Source organism: Hemitrygon akajei, chromosome 6 (genome assembly GCF_048418815.1).
Source record: "Hemitrygon akajei chromosome 6, sHemAka1.3, whole genome shotgun sequence".
Lineage (NCBI taxonomy): Eukaryota > Metazoa > Chordata > Chondrichthyes > Myliobatiformes > Dasyatidae > Hemitrygon > Hemitrygon akajei.
The window spans coordinates 3,876,556-3,897,082 of NC_133129.1; the positions used below are offsets into that span (position 1 = coordinate 3,876,556).

Consider the following 20,527-nt stretch of genomic DNA (forward strand, 5'->3'; position numbering starts at 1 on the left):
TTTGTCCTAGAATGAAAGGCCTCATCCTGAGAGCAGATGCAGCGGAGGTGAAGGAATTGAGAGAAAGGTAAAGCATTTTTGCAGGAGACAGGGTGGGAGGAGGAATAGTCTAGGTAGCTATGGGAGTTAGTAGGTTTGTAGTAGATGTCAGTGGATAGGCTGTCTCCAGAGATAGAAACAGAAAGATCTAGAAATGGGAGGGAGGTGTCGGAAATAGACCAGGTGAATTTGAGGGCGGGGTGAAAGTTGGAGGCGAAGTTAATGAAGTCGACGAGCTCAGCATGTGTGCAGGAAGCAGCACCGATGCAGTCGTCGATATAACGCAAGAAAAGAGGAGGACAGATACCGGTGTAGGCTTGGAACATAGATTGCTCCACACGGCCGACAAAAAGGCAGGCGTAGCTAGGACCCATGCGGGTGTCCATGGCTGCCACCTTTAGTTTGAGGAGGTGGGAGGAGCCAAAGGAGAAATTGTTAAGGGTGAGGACTAATTCCGCAAGGCGGAGAAGAGTGGTGGTAGGAGGTGACTGGCTGGGTCTGGAATCCAGGAAGAAACGGAGAGCTCGGAGACCTTCCTGGTGGGGGATCGAGGTATATAGGGACTGGACGTCCATGGTGAAAATGAGGCGGTGGAACCAGGGAACTTGAAATCTTTGAAGAGATGTAAAGCATGGGAAGAATCATGGACATAGGTGGGAAGGGATTGAACAAGGGGAGATAAAACAGAGTCGAGATAGGCAGAAATGAGTTCAGCCGGGGCAGGAGCAAGCAGAGACAATGGGTCTGCCTGGACAGGCAGGTTTGTGAATCTCCATGTCTGTTTCCCAGATTTTCACCCACTTCTCCCCACCTTCCCCACTCTTGACCCGGTTCCACCTGGCCAGACGCATCTCCCCCAGTGGGTCCCATTCTCATCTCAGAGTATCAGGCTGGAGAGTGAGCCCTTGGTGGCCCTCCTCAAACAACTGATTACAATCACCTCTCTCCATCTGAATCTCCTTTCCTTCCCTCTTCTCCATCTTTCACCACTTACCAGACATCTCCATCTCCCTTCCCCCTCCCTACCCAGTCACAACCTGCCCTTAAACTCACACCCCACCTCAATCCTCAATCACCTCAGACCCCTGTCTCACCCTCCTCAATCCTCAATCACCTCAGACCCCTGTCTCACCCTCCTCAATCTATCCAACCCCTCAGACTCCTGTCCCACCCTCCGCAATCCTCATCACCTCAGACCCCTGTCTTACCCTCCTCAATCCTCAATCACCTCAGACTCCGGTCTCACCCCTCCTCAATCCTCAATCACCTGAGACTCTTACCTCACCTTCCTCAGTCCATTCATCCCCTCTGCCTCCTGTCTCACCCTCCTCATCCATCAGTTACCTCAGACTCCTCCGCAATCCATCAATCACCTCAGACTTGTCTCACCCTCTCAACTCCTCTATCAGTCCAATGAACACAAAAACTTCAACGTCCTTTCACACCCACAGATGCAGCTCGACCGGCCTGAATTCCTTCAGCAGATCGTTTGTTGTTCAAATATCGACCTCTCTCTCTCTCTCATTCACTCCTCTCTCTCTCTCTCTCTCTCTCTCTCTCTCTCTCTCTCTACTCTCTCTCTCTCTCTCTCTCTCTCTCCTCTCTCTCTCTCTCTCTCTCTCTCTCTCTCTCTCTCTCTCTCTCTCTCTCTCTCACTCTCTCTCTCTCTCTCTCACTCACATTCTCTCTCTCCCTCTCACTCTCTCTCATTCACTTTCTCTCTCTCTATCTCATTCACATCACTCACTCTCCACTCTCTCTCTCTGCAGACTATTCGTTCAAAGGTTGGTCATGTCGGGCGCTGATGTGGTCTCTGCGGTGAAAGGGGCCCTCCGCTGTGTTACCGTGTACTTTCACCCACCCAACTCCTGATGTCGCCCAGAGCGGCTCCGTGATCTGGTACAGGGAGAAATCAGGTGATACAAAACTGGTGTTTAAGTGCACATATCCCGGTTCCGGCCCCTCCGGGTGCGATACAACGACACAGGAGGCTGGAGGAGGGCGGTTCGGATTCGTGGGGAACCTCAGTCGAGAGATGCCTCGATAATGGTGGAGCGTCTGAAGCGGAGTGACGGTGGTCGGTATTGTGCCGGGTGGAGCTCAAAGTTGGCAAGTTTCAAACGGCGGTTCTAACAGATCTGTCTGTGAGAGGTGAGGACCGATGTTTAAGCATTGAGTTGTAAAACTACATTAATCATTTCACATTTTATCTCCCTGAAAACTTATTTTATTCATAATTTACAAGTATATTTTGCAGGATGATCATGTCAAATAGATGTGATTGTCATGTGCACTATCACATAGAACAACAGCACCGTACAGGCCCTTCAGCCCACAATGTTGTGCTGACCCTTAAACCTGCTCCAAGATCAATCTAGCCCCCTTGCCTCCCACATACCCCTCCATTTCTACAACATCCGTGTACCTGTCTCAGAGTCAGTATCTCTCCTCCCCCTCTCCCCCTCTCCCTCCCTCTCTCCCCCCTCTCCCTATACCCTCCCCCTCCCCCTCCCCTCTCCCCCTCTCCCTCCCCCACTCCCTCCTCCCCTCTCCCTCTCCCCCTCTCCCTCTCCCCCTCTCCCTCTCCCCCTCTCCCTCTCCCCCTCTCCCCCTCTCCCCCTCTCCCTCTCCCCCTCTCCTCTCCCCCTCTCCCTCTCCCTCTCCCCCTCTCCTCTCCCCCTCCCCCTCTCCCCCTCTCCCCCTCCCCTCTCCCTCTCCCCCTCTCCCTCTCCCTCCTCCCTCTCCCACTCCCTCTCCCTCTCCCTCCCCCTCTCTCCCTCCCCCTCTCCCTCCCCCCTACTCCCTCCCCCTCTCCCCCTCCCCCTCTCCCCTCCCCCTCTCCCCCCTCCCCCTCCTCCCCCTCCCCCTCTCCCCTCCCCCTCTCCCCTCCCCCATCTCCCCCCTCCTCTCCCCCTCCCCCTCCCCCCCGGTCCGTGACGCTGCTGCCATTTCATCAGCAATGAAGGGCCTCCATCTCTGGCAGCATTCAGGGCTTCCTTCATCGTGTCAGTAGCTTCCTCTCGGTTTTCACTGCAGTCAGTCATACAATTCCCGAGTGGGACTCAGGAATACCGTCACACTCAGATGTCGAAGGATTCTCCATTGCTGTTTCCATAACAACATTGTTTTTACCCGTCAGGGTTGTTACCCTGAGCTGAACCCCCGAACCTGGAGGATCAGTGATCCTCTCTTACAGAGAATATAGAAACAGAAATCTACAGCACATTACAGGCCATTCGGCCCACAATGCTGTGCTGACCATGTAACCTACTCTAGAGAGATTACCTCAGGGCTCTTGAACTCAGTCCCACAGCTGATGAATGCCAGTCCACCATACACCTTCTTAACACCACTGTCAACCTGTGCAGCAGCTTTGAGTGTCCTATGGACAGAGTCCCCAAGATCCAGCTCATCCTCCACACTGCCACCAGTCTTACCATTCATATATTCTGTATTCAAATTTGAGAATGAATCACTTCACACTTATCTGGGTTGAACTCCATCTGTTCTACACACCCTCCACTCTCTGTGTAATGAACCTGCCTCTGACCTCTGACATCCCCCCAATACTTTCCAGGAAAAGTCTCTGGCTGTCTGCTCGATTATGCCTCTTATCATCTTGTTCACCTCTATCAAGTCACCTCTCATCTTTCTTCACTCCCAAGAGAAAGTCTCCAGCTTGCTCAACCTTTCCTCATTAAACATCCTCTCTGGTCCGGGGCAGCATCCTGGTAGATCTCCTCTACATCCTCTCGAAAGCTTCCTCATCCTTCCTATAATGAGGTGAGTGGAACTGAACTTACTTGCTGCTGCAGGTTCGATTTTCATTGCACGTCTGCCTACGTGTCTGCACAGGTGCAGTGAAAATCCAGTTGCCGCAGCAACACAGGCACAGAGCGTTGCATCAGAAAAGCAGCAATCAAGGTCAAGTTTTATTGCCATCTGACTGTACACAGATACAGAACGTCAAGGGTGGTAATCTCGGGACTGCTGCCTGTGCCACGAGACAGAGAGGGTAGGAACAGGAAGTTATGGCAGATGAATGCATGGCTGAAGAGTTGGTGCAGGGGGCAGGGGTTCAGATTTCTGGATCATTGGGATCTCTTCTGGGGAAGGTCTGACCTGTACAAAAAGGACGGGCTGCACCTGAACTGGAAAGGGAGCAATATCCTGGCGGGCAGGTTTGCTGGAGCTGTTGGGAGGGTTTAAACTAGTTTGGCAGGGGGGTGGGAATCAGAATGTGAGTGCAGAGATTAGGGTAGAAGGACAAGGGCATGATACTATGTGTTTCTGAGTTGGTGAGGAAGGACAGGCAGGGGACAAAACATAAACGTAGCCAGTTAGAGGGGTTGAAATGTGTCTATTTCAATGCTAGGAATATTAGGAATAAAGGGGATGAACTTAAAGCATGGATCAGTACATGGAACTACGATGTTGTGGCTGTTACTGAAACTTGGCTGGAGGAAGGGCAGGATTGGCTGATGCAGGTACCAGGGTTCAGGTGTTTTAAAAGGAACAGGATGGGGAGGTAGAAAGGGGGGGGGGGGTGAGTAGCATTACTGATCAGGGATAGTATCATGGCTATAGAAAGGGATGGACGCTGCAGAGGGAGTGTCCACTGAGTCGGTGTGGGTGGAAGTCAGAAATAGGAAGGGATCAATCACTGTGCTGGGAGTAGTCTATAGGCCCCCAAATAGCCCTCAGGACACCGAGGAGCAGATAAGCAGGCAGATTTTAGAATGGTGCAGGAAATGCAGGGTTGTAGTTATGGGTGATTTCAACTTCTCTCATATTGACTGGCATCTCCCGACTGCAAGGGGGATAGATGTGGCTGAATTTGTCAGGTGTGTTCAAGAAGGATTCCTGACACAGTATGTGGACCGGTCGATGAGAGGAGAGGCCATACTGGATCTAGTTCTGGGTAATGAACCTGGTCAGGTGACAGATCTCTTCGTGGGGGAGCATTTTGGTGAGAGTGACCACAACTCCCTTAGCTTCAGCATAGCTAAGGAAAAGGATAAAACAGACAAAATGGGGAAGTGCTTAACTGGGGAAGGGCTAACAATGAAGGGATGAGGCAGGAACTAGCGAGAGTAAATCGGAAACAAATGTTCAAGGGTGAGAAGCACAGAAGTAATGTGGGAGAAGTTTAGGGACCACTTGAGCTGGGTTCAGGATAGGTTTGTCCCACTGAGACAAGGAAAAAATGGTAGGAAAAGGGAACCGTGGCTGACGAAACATGTGAGGCAACTCGTCCAGAGGAAGAAGGAGCATATGTTAGATATAAGAAGCAGGAAGCAGGAGGGGCTCATGAGAAATATAGGGTAGCCAGGAAGGAGCTTAAGAAAGGACTTAGGAGAGCTCGAAGGGGGCATGAGAAGGCCGAGGCATGTAGGATTAAAGAGAACCCCAATGTGAAGAATAAGAGGATGGCGGAGAACGAAGGTGGGACCGCTAAAAGATGAAGAAGGCCTCATGTGCCTGGAGGCGCAGGAGGTTGGGGAGGTCCTAAATGAAATACTTTGCTTCAGTATTCATAAGTGAAAAGGACCTTGATCAGGGTGAGGTCGAAATAGAAACAGGTCTGTGTGCTGGACAATGTGGAGATTAAGGAAGAAGAAATGTTGCATCTTCTTAAAAACATCAAGATTAACAAGTCCCCAGGGCCAGACGTGATACACCCCAGGTTGCTGTTGGAATTGAGCAAAGAGATCGCTGGAGCATTAGCTATGATCTTTGAATCCTCTTTGGCTACAGGGGAAGTGCCGGAGGACTGGAGAATAGCAAATGTAGTTCCCTTATTTAAAAAAGGTAATAGGGAGAATCCTGTGAACTATAGACAGGTGAGTCTTACGTCGGTGGTCTGCAAACTATTGGAAAGGATTCTTAAGGATAGGATCTATGAGCATTTGGAGAAGTACAGTCTACTCAAGGATAGTTAACATGGCTTTGTGAAGGGAAGGTCGTGCCTCACAAGCCTAATTGAGTTTTTTGAAGAGTAACAAAACTAATTGATGAGGGTAGGTTGGTAGATGTGGTCTACATGGATTTTATCAAGGCATTTGACAAGGTCCCCCACGAGAGACTCATCCAGAAAGTCATGAGCTATGGAATCAATGGAACCTTGGCTGTTTGGATAAAAAATTGGCTTAAAGGAAGAAAGCAGAGGGTAGTCATGGAAGGAAAGTATTCTGCCTGGAGGTCGGTGACTAGTGGAGTGCCGCAGGGGATCTGTCCTGGGACCCCTGCTATTTGTGATTTTTATAATGACCTGGATGTAGAAGCGGAAGGATGGGTGAGTAAGTTTGCGGATGACACGAAGATTGGAGGAGTTGTGGATGGAGCTGCAGGTCGTCGAAGTTTACAAGAGGATATGGACAGGCTGTAGAGTTGGGAAGAAAAATGGCAGATGGAGTTCAATCCGGACAAGTGTGAGGTGATGCATTTTGGAAGGAGAAACCAGAAGACTGAGTACAGGGTTAATGGTCGGTTACTTAAGAATGTGGATGAACAGAGGGACCTTGGGGTTCAAATCCATACATCCCCCAAGGTCGCTGCACAGGTTGATAGGGTAGTTAAGAAGGCCTATGGGATACTAGGCTTCATTAATAGGGGGATTGAGTTCAAGAGTAGAGAGGTCATGTTGCAACTCTACAAATCTCTGGTGAGACCACACTTAGAGTATTGTGTTCAGTTCTGGTCACCTCATTATAGGAAGGATGTGGAAGCTATGGAGAGGGTGCAGAGGAGATTTACCAGGATGTTGCCTGGATTAGAGAACAAGTCATATGAGGCAATGTCAGCAGAGCTGGGACTTTTCTCTTTGGAGCGTAGAAGAATGAGAGGGGACTTGATAGAGGTCTACAAGATTATGAGAGGCATAGATAGGGTGGATAGTCAGTACCTGTTTCCCAGGGCACCAATAGCAAACACCAGAGGGCTTATGTACAAAGTTAAGGGAGGGAAGTTTAGGGAAAACATCAGGGGTAAGTTTTTTATACAGAGGGTTGTGAGTGCCTGGAATGACTTGCCAGGGATGGTGGTGGGGGCTAAAAACATTAAGGGTATTTAAGAGCCTCTTGGACAGGCACATGGATGAAAGAAAAATAGAGGGTTATGGGGTAGTGTGGGTTTAGTACTTTTTTTTAATGAATATATGGGTCGGCACAACATCGAAGGCTGAAGGGCCTGTACTGCGCTGTAGTATTCTAGTGTTCTAGTGAAACCACCTTCTTCTGGATCAAGGTGCACTCACAAAACATAAGAAGATAAGAAATAGGAGCAGGAGTCGGCCATCTGGCCCATCGGGCCTGTTCTGCCATTCAATAAGATCATGGCTGATCTGTCCATAAACTCAGCTCCATCTGCCTGCCTTTTCCCCCAAAACCCTAATTCCCTTACTATGTAAGAACCTATCTAACTGTTTCTTAAATATATTTAGTGAGGAAACCCCAACTGCTTCCTTGGTAAAGAATTGCACCGAATCACCACTCTCTGCGAGAAGATGTTTTTCCTCATCTCTGTCCTAAATCTTCTCTCATGGATCTTGAGGCAACGTTCCCTAGTACGAGTCTCACTGACCAGTGGAAACAACTTTCCCACTTCGATCTTATCAAACACTTTCAAAATTTTGTATGTACAATATACCCTCTCATTCTTCTAAACTCCAGAGAGTATAGTCCCAAGCGACTCAATCACTCCTCATAGATTAACCCCTTCATCCCTGGAATCAACATATATCACACACAGCTCATAAAAACACAATATTACCAAATATCAACTAATAAAGAATAATACAGAATGCATATAGTTTGCAGCACAGGTAAACAGTAAACAGCCCGCTGCTCTATCTTTCTATAACGCAGGGTATACTGTAGAATTCCTTCTCAAACACACCAGCTCAGGCTGTTGAACACTTTTAGTACAGTAAGTATTACACTGGAGAGGGTTCACTGTAGAATTCCCTGTCAAACACACCAGCTCAGGCTGTTAAACACTTTCAGTACAGTAAGTATTACACTGGAGAGGGTTCACTGTAGAATTCCCTGTCAAACACACCAGCTCAGGCTGTTGAACACTTCCAGTACAGTAAGTATTTACACTGGAGAGGGTTCACTGTAGAAATCCTTCTCAAACACACCAACTCAGGCTGTTGAACACTTTCAGTACAGTAAGTATTACACTGGAGAGGGTTCACTGTAGAATTCCTTCACAAACACACCAGCTCAGGCTGTTGAATACTTTCAGTACAGTAAGTATTTACACTGGAGAGGGTTCACTGTAGAATTCCCTGTCAAACACACCAGCTCAGGCTGTTGAACACTTTCAGTACAGTAAGTATTGCACTGGAGAGGGTTTACTGTAGAATTCCCGGTCAAACACACCAGCTCAGGCTGTTGAATACTTTCAGTACAGTAAGTATTTCACTGGAGAGGGTTCACTGTAGAATTCCCTGTCAAACACACCAGCTCAGGCTGTTGAACACTTTCAGTACAGTAAGTATTACACTGGAGAGGGTTCACTGTAGAATTCCCTGTCAAACACACCAGCTCAGGCTGTTGAACACTTTCAGTACAGTAAGTATTACACTGGAGAGGGTTCACTGTAGAATTCCCTGTCAAACACACCAGCTCAGGCTGTTGAACACTTTCAGTACAGTAAGTATTTACACTGGAGGGGTGCAGAGTAGATTCAAGCAGAGATCATGATCATTTTTATTGTCATCTGACTACATATCGACAACAAAATGAAACAGCGTTCCACTGGACCAAGGTGAATCCAGAAAACATATACAGTATCACACACAGCTCCTAATGCACAGTATTCCCACAGGTAATTTCTAACATGTTATGGAAAGTGAATGGAGCGTGTAGCACAGCTACCGAGTAAATGGTGAGCAGAATGCGATCTTAGTGACGAGAGCTCCAAGGTGGAAATGCATTGATCGTCTCACTCATTAATTAAAATTTAAATGAATTATTACAAGCATTTTAATAACTTTTACAATATGAAACACAATAATACCAAAGGAAAAACAAAATCCACTTTAATGTAATTCTTGTAGCGTTGATAATCTGTAGTGCTCACTGTACTGACGAGTGTTGTTACAGGGTAATGATTTTTGTTGTTTGTAAGAAGAGAAAGGGTTAAGGTTAGACTGTGCTAAGATCTAAGCTTACAAAACATATGCTGACACATTGCTAAATAAGGATATAAGATTCTTGCAAAACTGTATAGGTACAATCTGTACCTTGTGGTAAACATGAAGAACTAAAAAGGAGTCATTAAGCTAGGAGCTGAGAGCGGAGGTGGATGAAACAGATGGAGATAAGCTGTACTCTTGTGGCTAACTCCAAGGCCGATAAGTGTTTGAAAACTTGGCAGACATGGCTCTGCGGAATGGCTAACTCCAAGGACAGAGGATATGAGAAAATGTGTATGTGACCCCCGAAATGTACAAGCCTGTGGGGAGGGGGAGAGTGGAGCTGACTATGAATAATTGTAGGAATGATACAGCAACTGAGGGACACGTGATAACCTACTTGAAACTGTATAAAAGGAAATGAAATGTAATGCTCTGGGCTCAATACTGCTGGAGCAGTTTTGGGTCCGACTCTGCAGACTCGTGAAAAATAAAGCTTTGCCGCTTTGCAGTTTGCTGAGACTCAGAGTGTAGGATTATTTCTGACAGCTGGGGGCTCGTCCGGGATCCCCACTCCGGTCGTGGAGGGCGAGAGGAAGGACATCGGAGAAGGTGCACCCTGCCGAGTTCGGCAGTCCCTGATTCCTTGCTCGTCGTCTGAAACGGCTTGAGCGAGTGAGATCCGGACAGCGCAAGGCGGCAAAGCAGGGAGGAAAGGAGACGGTTCTACGGCACACCGGGTAAGTGAGACTAGCTAACTGAGATCTAGGTGGGTGTGACCGGGTAAACTAGGTGTGACGACACCTAGAGTAAAAAGAACCGGGCCGGGAAGGGAATAATGGGAGGGGGAAGCTCAAAGGAAGAGGAGCCGGAGAGTTCGGGTTTGTTCCCGAAGGTACCTCCTGATAGCCCCCTCGGTAGAATGTTTGCAGGATGGGGATATGGACGAACAAAGGGAAAGCAGAAACAGAGAATGGTAGAATATTGCAAATCATGGTCCAAACAGCCAATAAAAGGGTCCTCGGTATGGTGGCCACCATTTGGGTCAGATGAGGATTGGGTTAGACAGGCCTTAAACATATATGTAAACTCTAAACCAAATGTGAGAGAGGAAGAAAATGAGTATGCCTCTTGCTGGGTTCCCGGACCAGGAGACTCCGCAAGAAGTTTTAAACTAGAAACTAAAACTAAGGAGGAAGAGCCTCCTTGGGAAGTGTTGAATCATCTACCTCCCCCTTATGTTCCCCGGCCCCAGCAGCCCGAACAAGCTGCTAGTGCTCCGCATCCGGATGATCCGCAACGACAGGCGGAAGAGGAGAGAGGAAGAAGAAGAGAAAAGAGATGAGGAGCGAAAAGAATGGATAGATAGAGACAGAAAGAGGGAAGAGGAAGGAAAGGATCCCCCGAGGTCCCGACTCCCTAAGATGAAGACCCGTTCGGGAGCAAAGAAAGGGTCACAGAGGAAAGGAGAAGGGGAATGCCGGGGAACCTAAGTTTCCCCTGTTAAACCCGAACTGGGATAAGCAGACCGGAGAAGGTCAAGGAAACATGAGAGACATGAGGGAATTCCTGATAAAGGGAATAAGACAAGCGGTCCCCAAGGGTCATAACTTCACTAAGGCGTTCGGAAGCCACCAGAACCCCGATGAGACCCCAACTGACTTCCTGGATAGAATTCGGAAAAATATGCAACAATATGCGGGGGTAGACCCGGAGACAGAGGTGGGACAACAGCTAATTAGGGTAGAATTTGTATCGAAAGCTTGGCCAGATATTCGGAAAAAGCTAGAAAAGATAGAGGACTGGAATTCAAAACCCTTGAGCGAATTACTGCGAGAAGCGCAGAAGGTGTTTGTAAGAAGAGACGAGGAGAAACAGAAAAAGACCGCTAGGATAATGGTTCAGACAGTACGGCAAGTAACCACAGAAAACAGGGAAAAGAGGGGAACGTGGTCAGACCGAGGCAATGGCCAAGAACCAGGAAGGAAAACGCGAAGGACTCTAAGATGCTTCCACTGTAACGAGGAAGGACATTTTAAACGGGAATGTCCTAAGTATCGGCGGGAGGTCAGGTCATATGCCATGATGGAGGACGAAGACTAGGGGGGTCGGGGGTTCCTACCCTTGGGGAGAAGAAACTATCGACAGGAACCCCTGGTAAATCTGAAATTAGGTCCCCAAGGGTCAGATACAACCTTTATGGTAGATTCGGGTGCTGAAAGATCCAGTGTAATCCAGATACCTCCCGGCACCCGAACAGGAACAAGAGTAATGAAGGTATCCGGTATCGGAGGAAAAACGATACAAGTGCCCATTGTGGACAATGTGGAAGTCGGATATGAAGATAGGGCAACAAGGCAAGACCTTCTCCTGCTGCCCTCGGCAGGATTCAACCTATTAGGAAGGGACCTGCAAGTGCAACTGGGCATTGGAACAGTGCCGAACAATGGAGAAATAATAGTAAAATTATTCGCATTAAAAGAAGAGGACGACCAGAAAATAGAGCCCGAGGTGTGGTATAGAGAGGGAAATAGGGGAGGATTGAACATCAGCCCTCTACAGATCACCTTGCTACCGGACGGTCGCCCAGTAAGGAGGAAGCAGTATCCCATTGCGATGGAAGGAAGAAAAGGGCTGCAGCCGGTAATTGAAGGGCTGATCGCAGATGGACTGCTGGAAGAATGTATGTCGCCATATAATACCCCCATCCTCCCGGTGCGAAAGCCGGACGGGACTTATCGGATGGTACAAGACCTGCGGGGTCTAAATGCAGTAGTCCAGACCCGATACCCGGTAGTACCCAACCCGTACACCCTGATGAGTAAAATCTCCCCTGACCATGAATGGTTCAGTGTAATAGATCTAAAAGATGCTTTCTGGAGTTGCCCGCTAGAAGAAAGCAGTCGGGACATGTTTGCGTTTGAATGGGAAAATCCTACAACAGGGCGGAAAAGACAACTCAGATGGACGGTCCTGCCGCAAGGATTCACTGAGTCACCTAACCTATTCGGGCAGGTCTTGGAGCAAGTACTAGCGGAATTCCAATGTGCTCCGGAGAACCAACTGCTACAGTATGTGGATGATTTATTAATATCCGAGCCAACACAGAAAGGGGTGCAGGAAGATACCATCAGATTACTGAACTTCCTAGGGAAAAAGGGGCTACGGGTCTCCAAGAAAAAGTTACAATTCGTGGAAAAGGAAGTAAGGTATCTGGGACACCGGGTCAGTAAGGGACAGCGAAGCATTACCCCAGAAAGGATAGCTGGAATAACAGGGATGTCGCTACCTCGTACCAAGAAGGAGATACGACAGTTCCTGGGGTTAGTGGGGTATTGTCGAATCTGGATTGAGAATTATACTCCCCTGGTGAAATTTCTGTATGATAAACTCGGGCAAAATGAGCAAACAGTAAAATGGACAAAGGAAGAGGAGCAAAAATTCAACTATATCAAGGGGCAATTGATCCGTGCTCCGGTGTTAGTCTTGCCAGCCCTGGAAAAACCATTCCAGCTGTACGTCAACAATGCCGAAGGAATGGCCCAAGGGGTACTCACTCAACTAAGAGGAGGAAAGCGGCAACCCGTGGCTTTCCTGTCAAAAATGTTAGACCCGGTATCGCGTGGATGGCCCACCTGTATCCAAGCAGTGGCAGCGACAGCGATATTGGTAGAGGAAGCCCGGAAATTAACCTTTGGAGGGAAGATCACAGTGCATTCTCCCCACTCGGTCAGCGCCCTACTAGCCCAGAAGGCACATCGGTGGCTCACTGACTCCCGCATTCTAAAGTACGAAACTATACTGATGACCGGAGAAGACCTAAACTTCGCAAAGGATTCCAGTTGCAACCCAGCCCAGTTCCTCTATGGAGGACTAGAAGAAAAGGAGTCAGAACACGACTGTATTGAATTGCTGGACTTGCAAACAAAGAGCCGGGAGGACTTACAGGAAGTTCCCCTGGGAGAAGGACAGGAATTGTATATAGATGGATCCTCACGATGTATTGATGGAGTACGGCACAGCGGATATGCCATCATTGACGGAGAGACTGAAAGAATAGTGGAGTCCGGGAGATTACCGGGAAACTGGTCGGCCCAGTCATGCGAATTATACGCACTCCAGAGGGCTCTGAGGATATTGGAAAAGAGGATCGGAACAATATACACTGACTCTAAGTACGCCTATGGGATAGTACATACCTTTGGGAAGATATGGAAAGAAAGAGGACTGATAACGGCCAGAGGAAAGGGACTGGCACACGAGCAAATGATAAGTATGACATTGGAAGCCCTGGCCCTACCAACTGAGATTGCGGTAGTACATGTACCCGGACACCAAAAAGGATTAACACCTGAAGCAGTAGGGAACCGTCTAGCCGATGGGGAGGCCAAACGAGCAGCCGTTGAAGACCCGATCCAACTCCTGACCTTGATACCAGTGAGGGAAGGACTTACTAAACAACCTATGTTTACCCAAATAGAGATTGATAGCATGAACCAACTAGGAGCCCGAAAAGACACTGATGGTAAATGGACGGTCCCGGATGGGAGACAGGTACTAAATAAGGAAGTAACCCGCAACATCCTCCAACAGTTGCACCATCAAACCCACTGGGGAGTACAGGCCATGTGCGACACAATTCTGAGAGACTATGTATGCAAAGGAATATACACACTGGCCCAGCAAGAGATAACTGGATGTCCGACGTGCCAGCGGATAAACAAGAAAGTGATGCGATCCACTCCAAGAGGTGGCCAGCCACTGGCCATGAGACCGTTCCATAGAGTCCAGATCGACTTTACCGAACTACCCTCAGTGCAGAGATGGAAGTACCTGTTAGTAATAGTGGATCATTTTACCCACTGGGTGGAAGCATACCCGACCACAAAGGCCGATGCGCCTACAGTAGCCCGAATACTACTAGAAAACATAATCCCCAGATATGGGATCATGGGGTCCATAGACTCGGACAGAGGGACACACTTTGCCTCCAAGACGCACCAGTTGATTTGTGATGCATTGAGTATCCAATGGAAATACCATACCCCGTGGCATCCCCAGAGTTCGGGACGGGTGGAAAGGATGAACAGTACCTTAAAGGCGCAATTGACCAAATTAATGCTAGAAACCAAGTTACCCTGGACTAAGTGTCTCCCCATAGCCCTGTTAAGAATCCGAACAGCACCCAGGAAGGATATAGGAATCTCCCCCTATGAAATGCTGTTTGGACTCCCGTATTGGAATAAGGTAGAAGGGTACCCCACGCTACAAGGGGGTGATATTTTTATAAGGAACTATTTACTGGCACTATCTCGTTCCTTTGCAGAACTGCGGAAGAAGGGTCTCTTGGCCCAGACTCCGCCGCTCGACTTTGCTTTACATCAGATCGTGCCTGGAGATTGGGTTCTGGTACGGACCTGGAAGCCGGAGAAGTTACAACCACAGTGGGAAGGCCCTTTCCAGGTCCTGTTAACCACCGAGGCGGCCGTACGAACAAAAGAGAAAGGGTGGACCCACGCATCCAGAATAAAGGGACCAGTTAAGCCTGAGGGACACACGGAGTGGACCTGTGTTCCCAGTGAAGAACCGTTGGTGGTGAAACTGAAAAGGCAACAAAAATGAACTCAATGTGGACTGTTACATTATTGACTGTAATATATTTAATTCTGTATGTGGGAAAAATAGAAGGGAAATGTGACAAGTGTAGGAACCGAGTTTTGGAGAAAGGAAAAGAACGACCCGGGGCCCTTGTGTCACATTCACATGTAAATGACCAATGTTATGGAAAAGAAAAAGAGGAATGTGAAGAGGGAGGAATAAAATATACCCTGAGAAAGAACAGGGGATACCCCGGTGGATCAGTGAGAGAAGAAAAAGGAGAAGGGAGAAGTTGGAGTGTACGAGAAAGTACATGCCCTGAGACAGAATGGATATGTGAAAGGAAAGAAAAAGGAAGGGCAGAGTTTGGTGGAGTCAGAGAAGAATGGGGAACCTATGGAAAAACAAGACCGGAAATGAAGGAAAACCTGTTTATAGACTTAGCAACTCGAATAGCTACAAGTTTAAATGTAAGTGACTGTTGGGTTTGTGGGGGACCCCACATGAGCGAGCAATGGCCATGGATAGGTGAGAGTTTGAGTGTGTGGGAGCTATTGGCTCATGATTGGGATAAGAAAAGGACTGGGAGGACGCAAGAATGGAAGTTAACAAACTATCCGGAAGGACAAGTATGTGTAGAAAGAAAAGGGAAGGTGAAAGTAGGAGAAAGCCCATGTCAGAGTATAAAGTTGGCTAAAACAAAAAAAAAATAATGCCACTTGGTGGCCCGAGGAGCCGACTTGGTACATAACTAAAGGGGCAAAGGACAATTGTACGGCTATGGGAAACAATTCGGGAATCTGGAATTGCAGTGGGCATAACCCGTACGAAGGAATTCCCAGTGTTTGGAAAGCCTGGCGGAAAGCAAGGAAAGGAGGATTTGTCCCAGAAGGTCTGTTCTGGATTTGTGGGAATCAAGCATACACCAAATTGCCGAAAGGATGGGGAGGAGTTTGTTTCTTAGGCCTTATAAGGCCGGAGTTCTTCCTCCTACCCCAGGATGAAGATAGGGAATTGGGAATCAAGTTATTTGACTCACTGAGAAGGGAGAAGCGGGAGATAAAGGTGGGAGAATGGGGCGACGAGTGGCCTCCAGCACGCATCATTGAATATTACGGACCAGCAACTTGGGCCCAGGATGGGTCATGGGGTTACCGAACCCCGGTATATATGTTAAATCGAATAATACGCCTACAAGCTGTAGTAGAGGTGATCACCAACCAAACCGCATTGGCTCTGGAATTGCTGGCTGAGCAGCAAAGCCAGATGAGAACAGCCATATACCAAAATCGATTAGCATTGGATTACCTATTGGCCTCCGAGGGAGGGGTCTGTGGAAAGTTCAATCTGACAAACTGTTGCCTAAAGATAAATAATAATGGAAAGGCAGTGTTGAAAATATCCGACAAAATTCGGAAGTTGGCCCATGTGCCAGTACAAACTTGGAGATCCTTAGGGAACCTGAGTTGGCTGGATAGTCTGCTGGGAGGAAGCTGGTGGCGAACAGCCCTGTTAATATTTGGCGGAATACTCATAATGATAATCATATTACCATGCTTAATACCCTGCTTGAGAGCATTAATAACGCGAGTAGTAGTACAGGTAATGCAGCCAGGGAACCCAGCTGACCCGGCTAAAATGCTGTTGCAACGAGGCAGAGAACTGGAAGAGTGGAATCCCTGGACAAATCCTTAGCACACTCTAAAAAGAAAAAGGGTGGAATTGTAAGAAGAGAAAGGGTTAAGGTTAGACTGTGCTAAGATCTAAGCTTACAAAACATATGCTGACACATTGCTAAATAAGGATATAAGATTCTTGCAAAACTGTATAGGTACAATCTGTACCTTGTGGTAAACATGAAGAACTAAAAAGGAGTCATTAAGCTAGGAGCTGAGAGCGGAGGTGGATGAAACAGATGGAGATAAGCTGTACTCTTGTGGCTAACTCCAAGGCCGATAAGTGTTTGAAAACTTGGCAGACATGGCTCTGCGGATGGCTAACTCCAAGGACAGAGGATATGAGAAAATGTGTATGTGACCCCCGAAATGTACAAGCCTGTGGGGAGGGGGAGAGTGGAGCTGACTATGAATAATTGTAGGAATGATACAGCAACTGAGGGACACGTGATAACCTACTTGAAACTGTATAAAAGGAAATGAAATGTAATGCTCTGGGCTCAATACTGCTGGAGCAGTTTTGGGTCCGACTCTGCAGACTCGTGAAAAATAAAGCTTTGCCGCTTTGCAGTTTGCTGAGACTCAGAGTGTAGGATTATTTCTGACATTGTTACTCTTTAATGATTAGTGCAATTACACTGTAGTGATTAGTGTTGTGACCCTGTACTGATTAGGCTTGTTACACAGTAATGAGGAGTTTTGTTACACTGTGCCAACTAGTGTTGATACTGTGTTGACTAGACTGTTAGATTGTACTGACCAGTATTGTTGCACTGTAGTGACTACTGTTGCTACACTGTTTTGACATCTTTTGTTACACCACTGTGACCAGTGTTACACTGTCTTCTCTCATGTTCCACTGTACTGATTAGTGTTGTTACACTGTAGTGACTGTTGCTGTTGCACTGTAGTGATGAGTGTTTTACACTGTATTCACTAGTGTTGTTATGTTGTAGTGCATAATATTTTGCCACTGCTGTGGCTTGTGTTCAAAGACTGTAGTGATCAGTGTTGTTAAACTGTGGTGAATCTTGTTTTTACACTTTACTGATTAGTGTTAGTACAGTCTTCTGATTAGTGTTGTTACACTGTATTGACTGGTGTTATATTGTAGTGACTAATGTCATTACACAGGACTGATTATTGTTGGTATACTGTATTGATTAGTATTGTTACTCTGTAGTGATTAATGTTGTTATAGTACAGTGACTAGAGTTGTTACACAGTACTGACTGATGTTGTTACAGTGTACTGATCAGTGTTGTTACATTGTAGTGATTGGGTAGTCACACTGTACTGATTAGTGTATTCACACTGTAGTGACACATGCTGTGACTGTATCTACTGGTGTCGTTACACTGTAGTGGCTAGTGTTGTTACACTGCAGTGATTAGTATTGTTGCACTGTTCTGACTAGAGTTGTTATACTGTACTGATCAGTGTTGTTATACTGTACTAATTGGTGTTGTTAGACTGTACTGATTAGTGTTCTAAAACTGCACTGATTAGTGTTGTTACACTCCTCTGATTAGTGATAGTGTCAACTGGTTCAATAACTGAAAGATTGAAGGGAATTAGCTGTTCCTAAATGTGGCGGTGTGAGATTTAGGCTTCTCTATCTCCTGCCCGATGGGACTGTTTTATGTTCTAAAGATGTTTTCTTGTTGGAATGGTTTGCAATTAGTGAGACACATGTGGGTGTGTTTTCATTCTGGAGGGTGCTGTGGGGAATTTCTATTATTTTGTTGGCTGGATATTTTGTCAGTGTTAAACGTTTTTGCTGAGGGTTAACTGATTTATTCTGGCACCTGTCCTTCCCTCAGCTCCCAATGAGAGTGTCTCTGTGATGACTGGAACCGAGGGAGCTTCGGCCACGTTACCCTGTGTGTTCACACGGCCTCGGCAGAGCCTCACCGCACACACGGTGACGTGGATGAGGAAGGATCCCTACCGACACATCGTCACCTTCAGGCATATTCAAAATGGATCGTGGACAGTGGAAAACGGAGTGACTCGGTACGAGCTCGTCAGGGACCCAGAGCTGGGAAATGCCTGGATCAGGATAAAGCAGCTGAGAGTGTCGGACAGTCACAGCTACCTGTGTCTGGCTGAGTTCAGGAAAAGCAAGCATAATTATTGGGCCAACAGAGACCACATCAAACCCCCATATACCCATGTGATTCAGAGTGAGATCCAACTGCAGGTCACCCCAGGTAAGAAACCATTGACACATTCTGCAGGGCATGGGGAGGGTTTTAGGTGTGGGTGGGGGGAAGCCTGCTACCATTATCCTTTCTCTAATCAACCCCCCCCCCCCCCGTGTTTATCTGTCTGTCCCCGAGTGAGATCTGACTGTAGATCAGACCCAGAAAAGAACCCGTCGCCACATTCAAGTTCAAGTTTAATTGTCAATCAGCCACACGTACATACAGCAAAACAAAACAGCGTTCCTCCAGGGACAAGGTGTAAAGCAGAGTAGCAACAGCACACAGTACACATCGTTACGATCGCAGAAAAGCATACAGTCACAAAAAGATATAATATAGCCCAAGTTCCTGAGTGGTCTGGCTTGGAGCTGGATGGTAGATTGGATATTGTCCTGGTCCAGCTTGTCTCTCACTAAGTGAACCCTGGGGGGCAGCACTGAGCAAAAGAGGAAGGCAGCACCGATGGGAGGGGCCTGTCCCCAACCCACAACAGACTCCAGCACGTCCACAGAGGCCTCTGCTCTCTCCCACACCATCTTGGCATCTTCTGCTGTGTTCAGGGATGGGTCAGAACCTCCAGCACCCATTATATTCTGTGTCCAGACTCCGGGGATGAACGTTATGTCGGCCACTCCCAGCCTCAGCTGGTGATAAGTTCCATTTCCCCACCACATCTCTATCTCAGACGGTCCTTCACACAGGGTGGCCCCCAACCTTCAATGGGCCCCCTGGCGGGGCCTTGCCTGAGCCTGGGAGGAATGAGTGGAGTTCTAACGGAGGATCAGGAAGCTTCCCAGAGAAGATGCACACTCAATGTTTCAGAAAGAGCTTCTTCCTTTCTGCCATAAGATTTCTGAATGGACAATCAGAAAAGTGAAAACCAGCTCATTTTTTTCCCTATTTTTCCCTCTTTTTGTGCTACTTATTTAATTAAAAATTATACATGTAGGTATATATTTCTTATTGAAATTTACAGTTTTTGATTAATATGTATTGCAATGTATAACAGGGTGTCAGGGTGAAGATACGTCTTTACCAAAGGAGGTGCAAGACACTCCTACCCTCCGCTAGTCTTCACTTTACCCTTGGACGAGGTGTAGCCCCTGCTTAGCCCCTGATCAGGGTCACGTGAATCCATGGGATCAGGTGGTGGATGGTCGTACAAGCAGCTGGTGCAGATCACAAATTCTGGTTACGCGACCACTGACACCAGGCAGACAATCTCTGAAGAGTATTGATAATGGCTGGGCTCACCCGTCCTGTACAGACACTGCTCAGAAGAAGGTGATGGAAACCACTTTTGTAGAAAAATTGCCAAGAACAATCATGGTCATAAACAGGAGAAAATCTGCCGTTGCTGGAAATCCAGAGCAACACACACAAAATACTGGAGGAACTCAGCAGGTCGGGCAGCGTCTATGAGAAAAGGTTCAAGGGTTCATTTCATTGTCATAGTTTGCATGTAGAATACAACTCTGATATTCATCTTCTCCAGATAACCATGATATCCAGAAAAACCATGGGATTCGTTACAAGAATAGACGGCAATACCCCCACATGAAAAGGAAATGGAAGAATCTCGCAAACCTCAACCCCCCCCGCCCCCCACCTCCCTACCTCACACAAAAGCCAACAGATCGTCCACCTGGAAGACGATCGTCAGAAGATCAAAAGCCCCAAGACCCCAACCCCCTCCCTCTCAAAAAATACAGTGTCGACAACACCAAACCCAACACCCTCTCCCCACACAGATCACCCACACAGAAAAGTCAACAGGAACATCAGACACCAATCCCTAACCCCTCCCTCACACAAAAAACAATATATCGTCCCTCTAGAACCCCAACCCATCAATCAGCAACAGG

At 47.5% G+C, this 20,527-nt stretch overlaps 1 protein-coding gene across 1 annotated transcript; it reads left to right on the forward strand.

Annotated features, from left to right (window-relative positions):
• Positions 1-9,444: 9,444 nt before the first annotated feature.
• LOC140728819 (endogenous retrovirus group 3 member 1 Env polyprotein-like) lies at positions 9,445-17,029 on the forward strand. Its single transcript, XM_073047792.1, has 2 exons — positions 9,445-9,921; positions 14,508-17,029. Exon 2 carries the CDS (start codon positions 15,560-15,562, stop codon positions 16,472-16,474), a length of 915 nt encoding a protein of 304 aa, XP_072903893.1. The 5' UTR covers positions 9,445-9,921; positions 14,508-15,559; the 3' UTR covers positions 16,475-17,029.
• Positions 17,030-20,527: the final 3,498 nt, after the last annotated feature.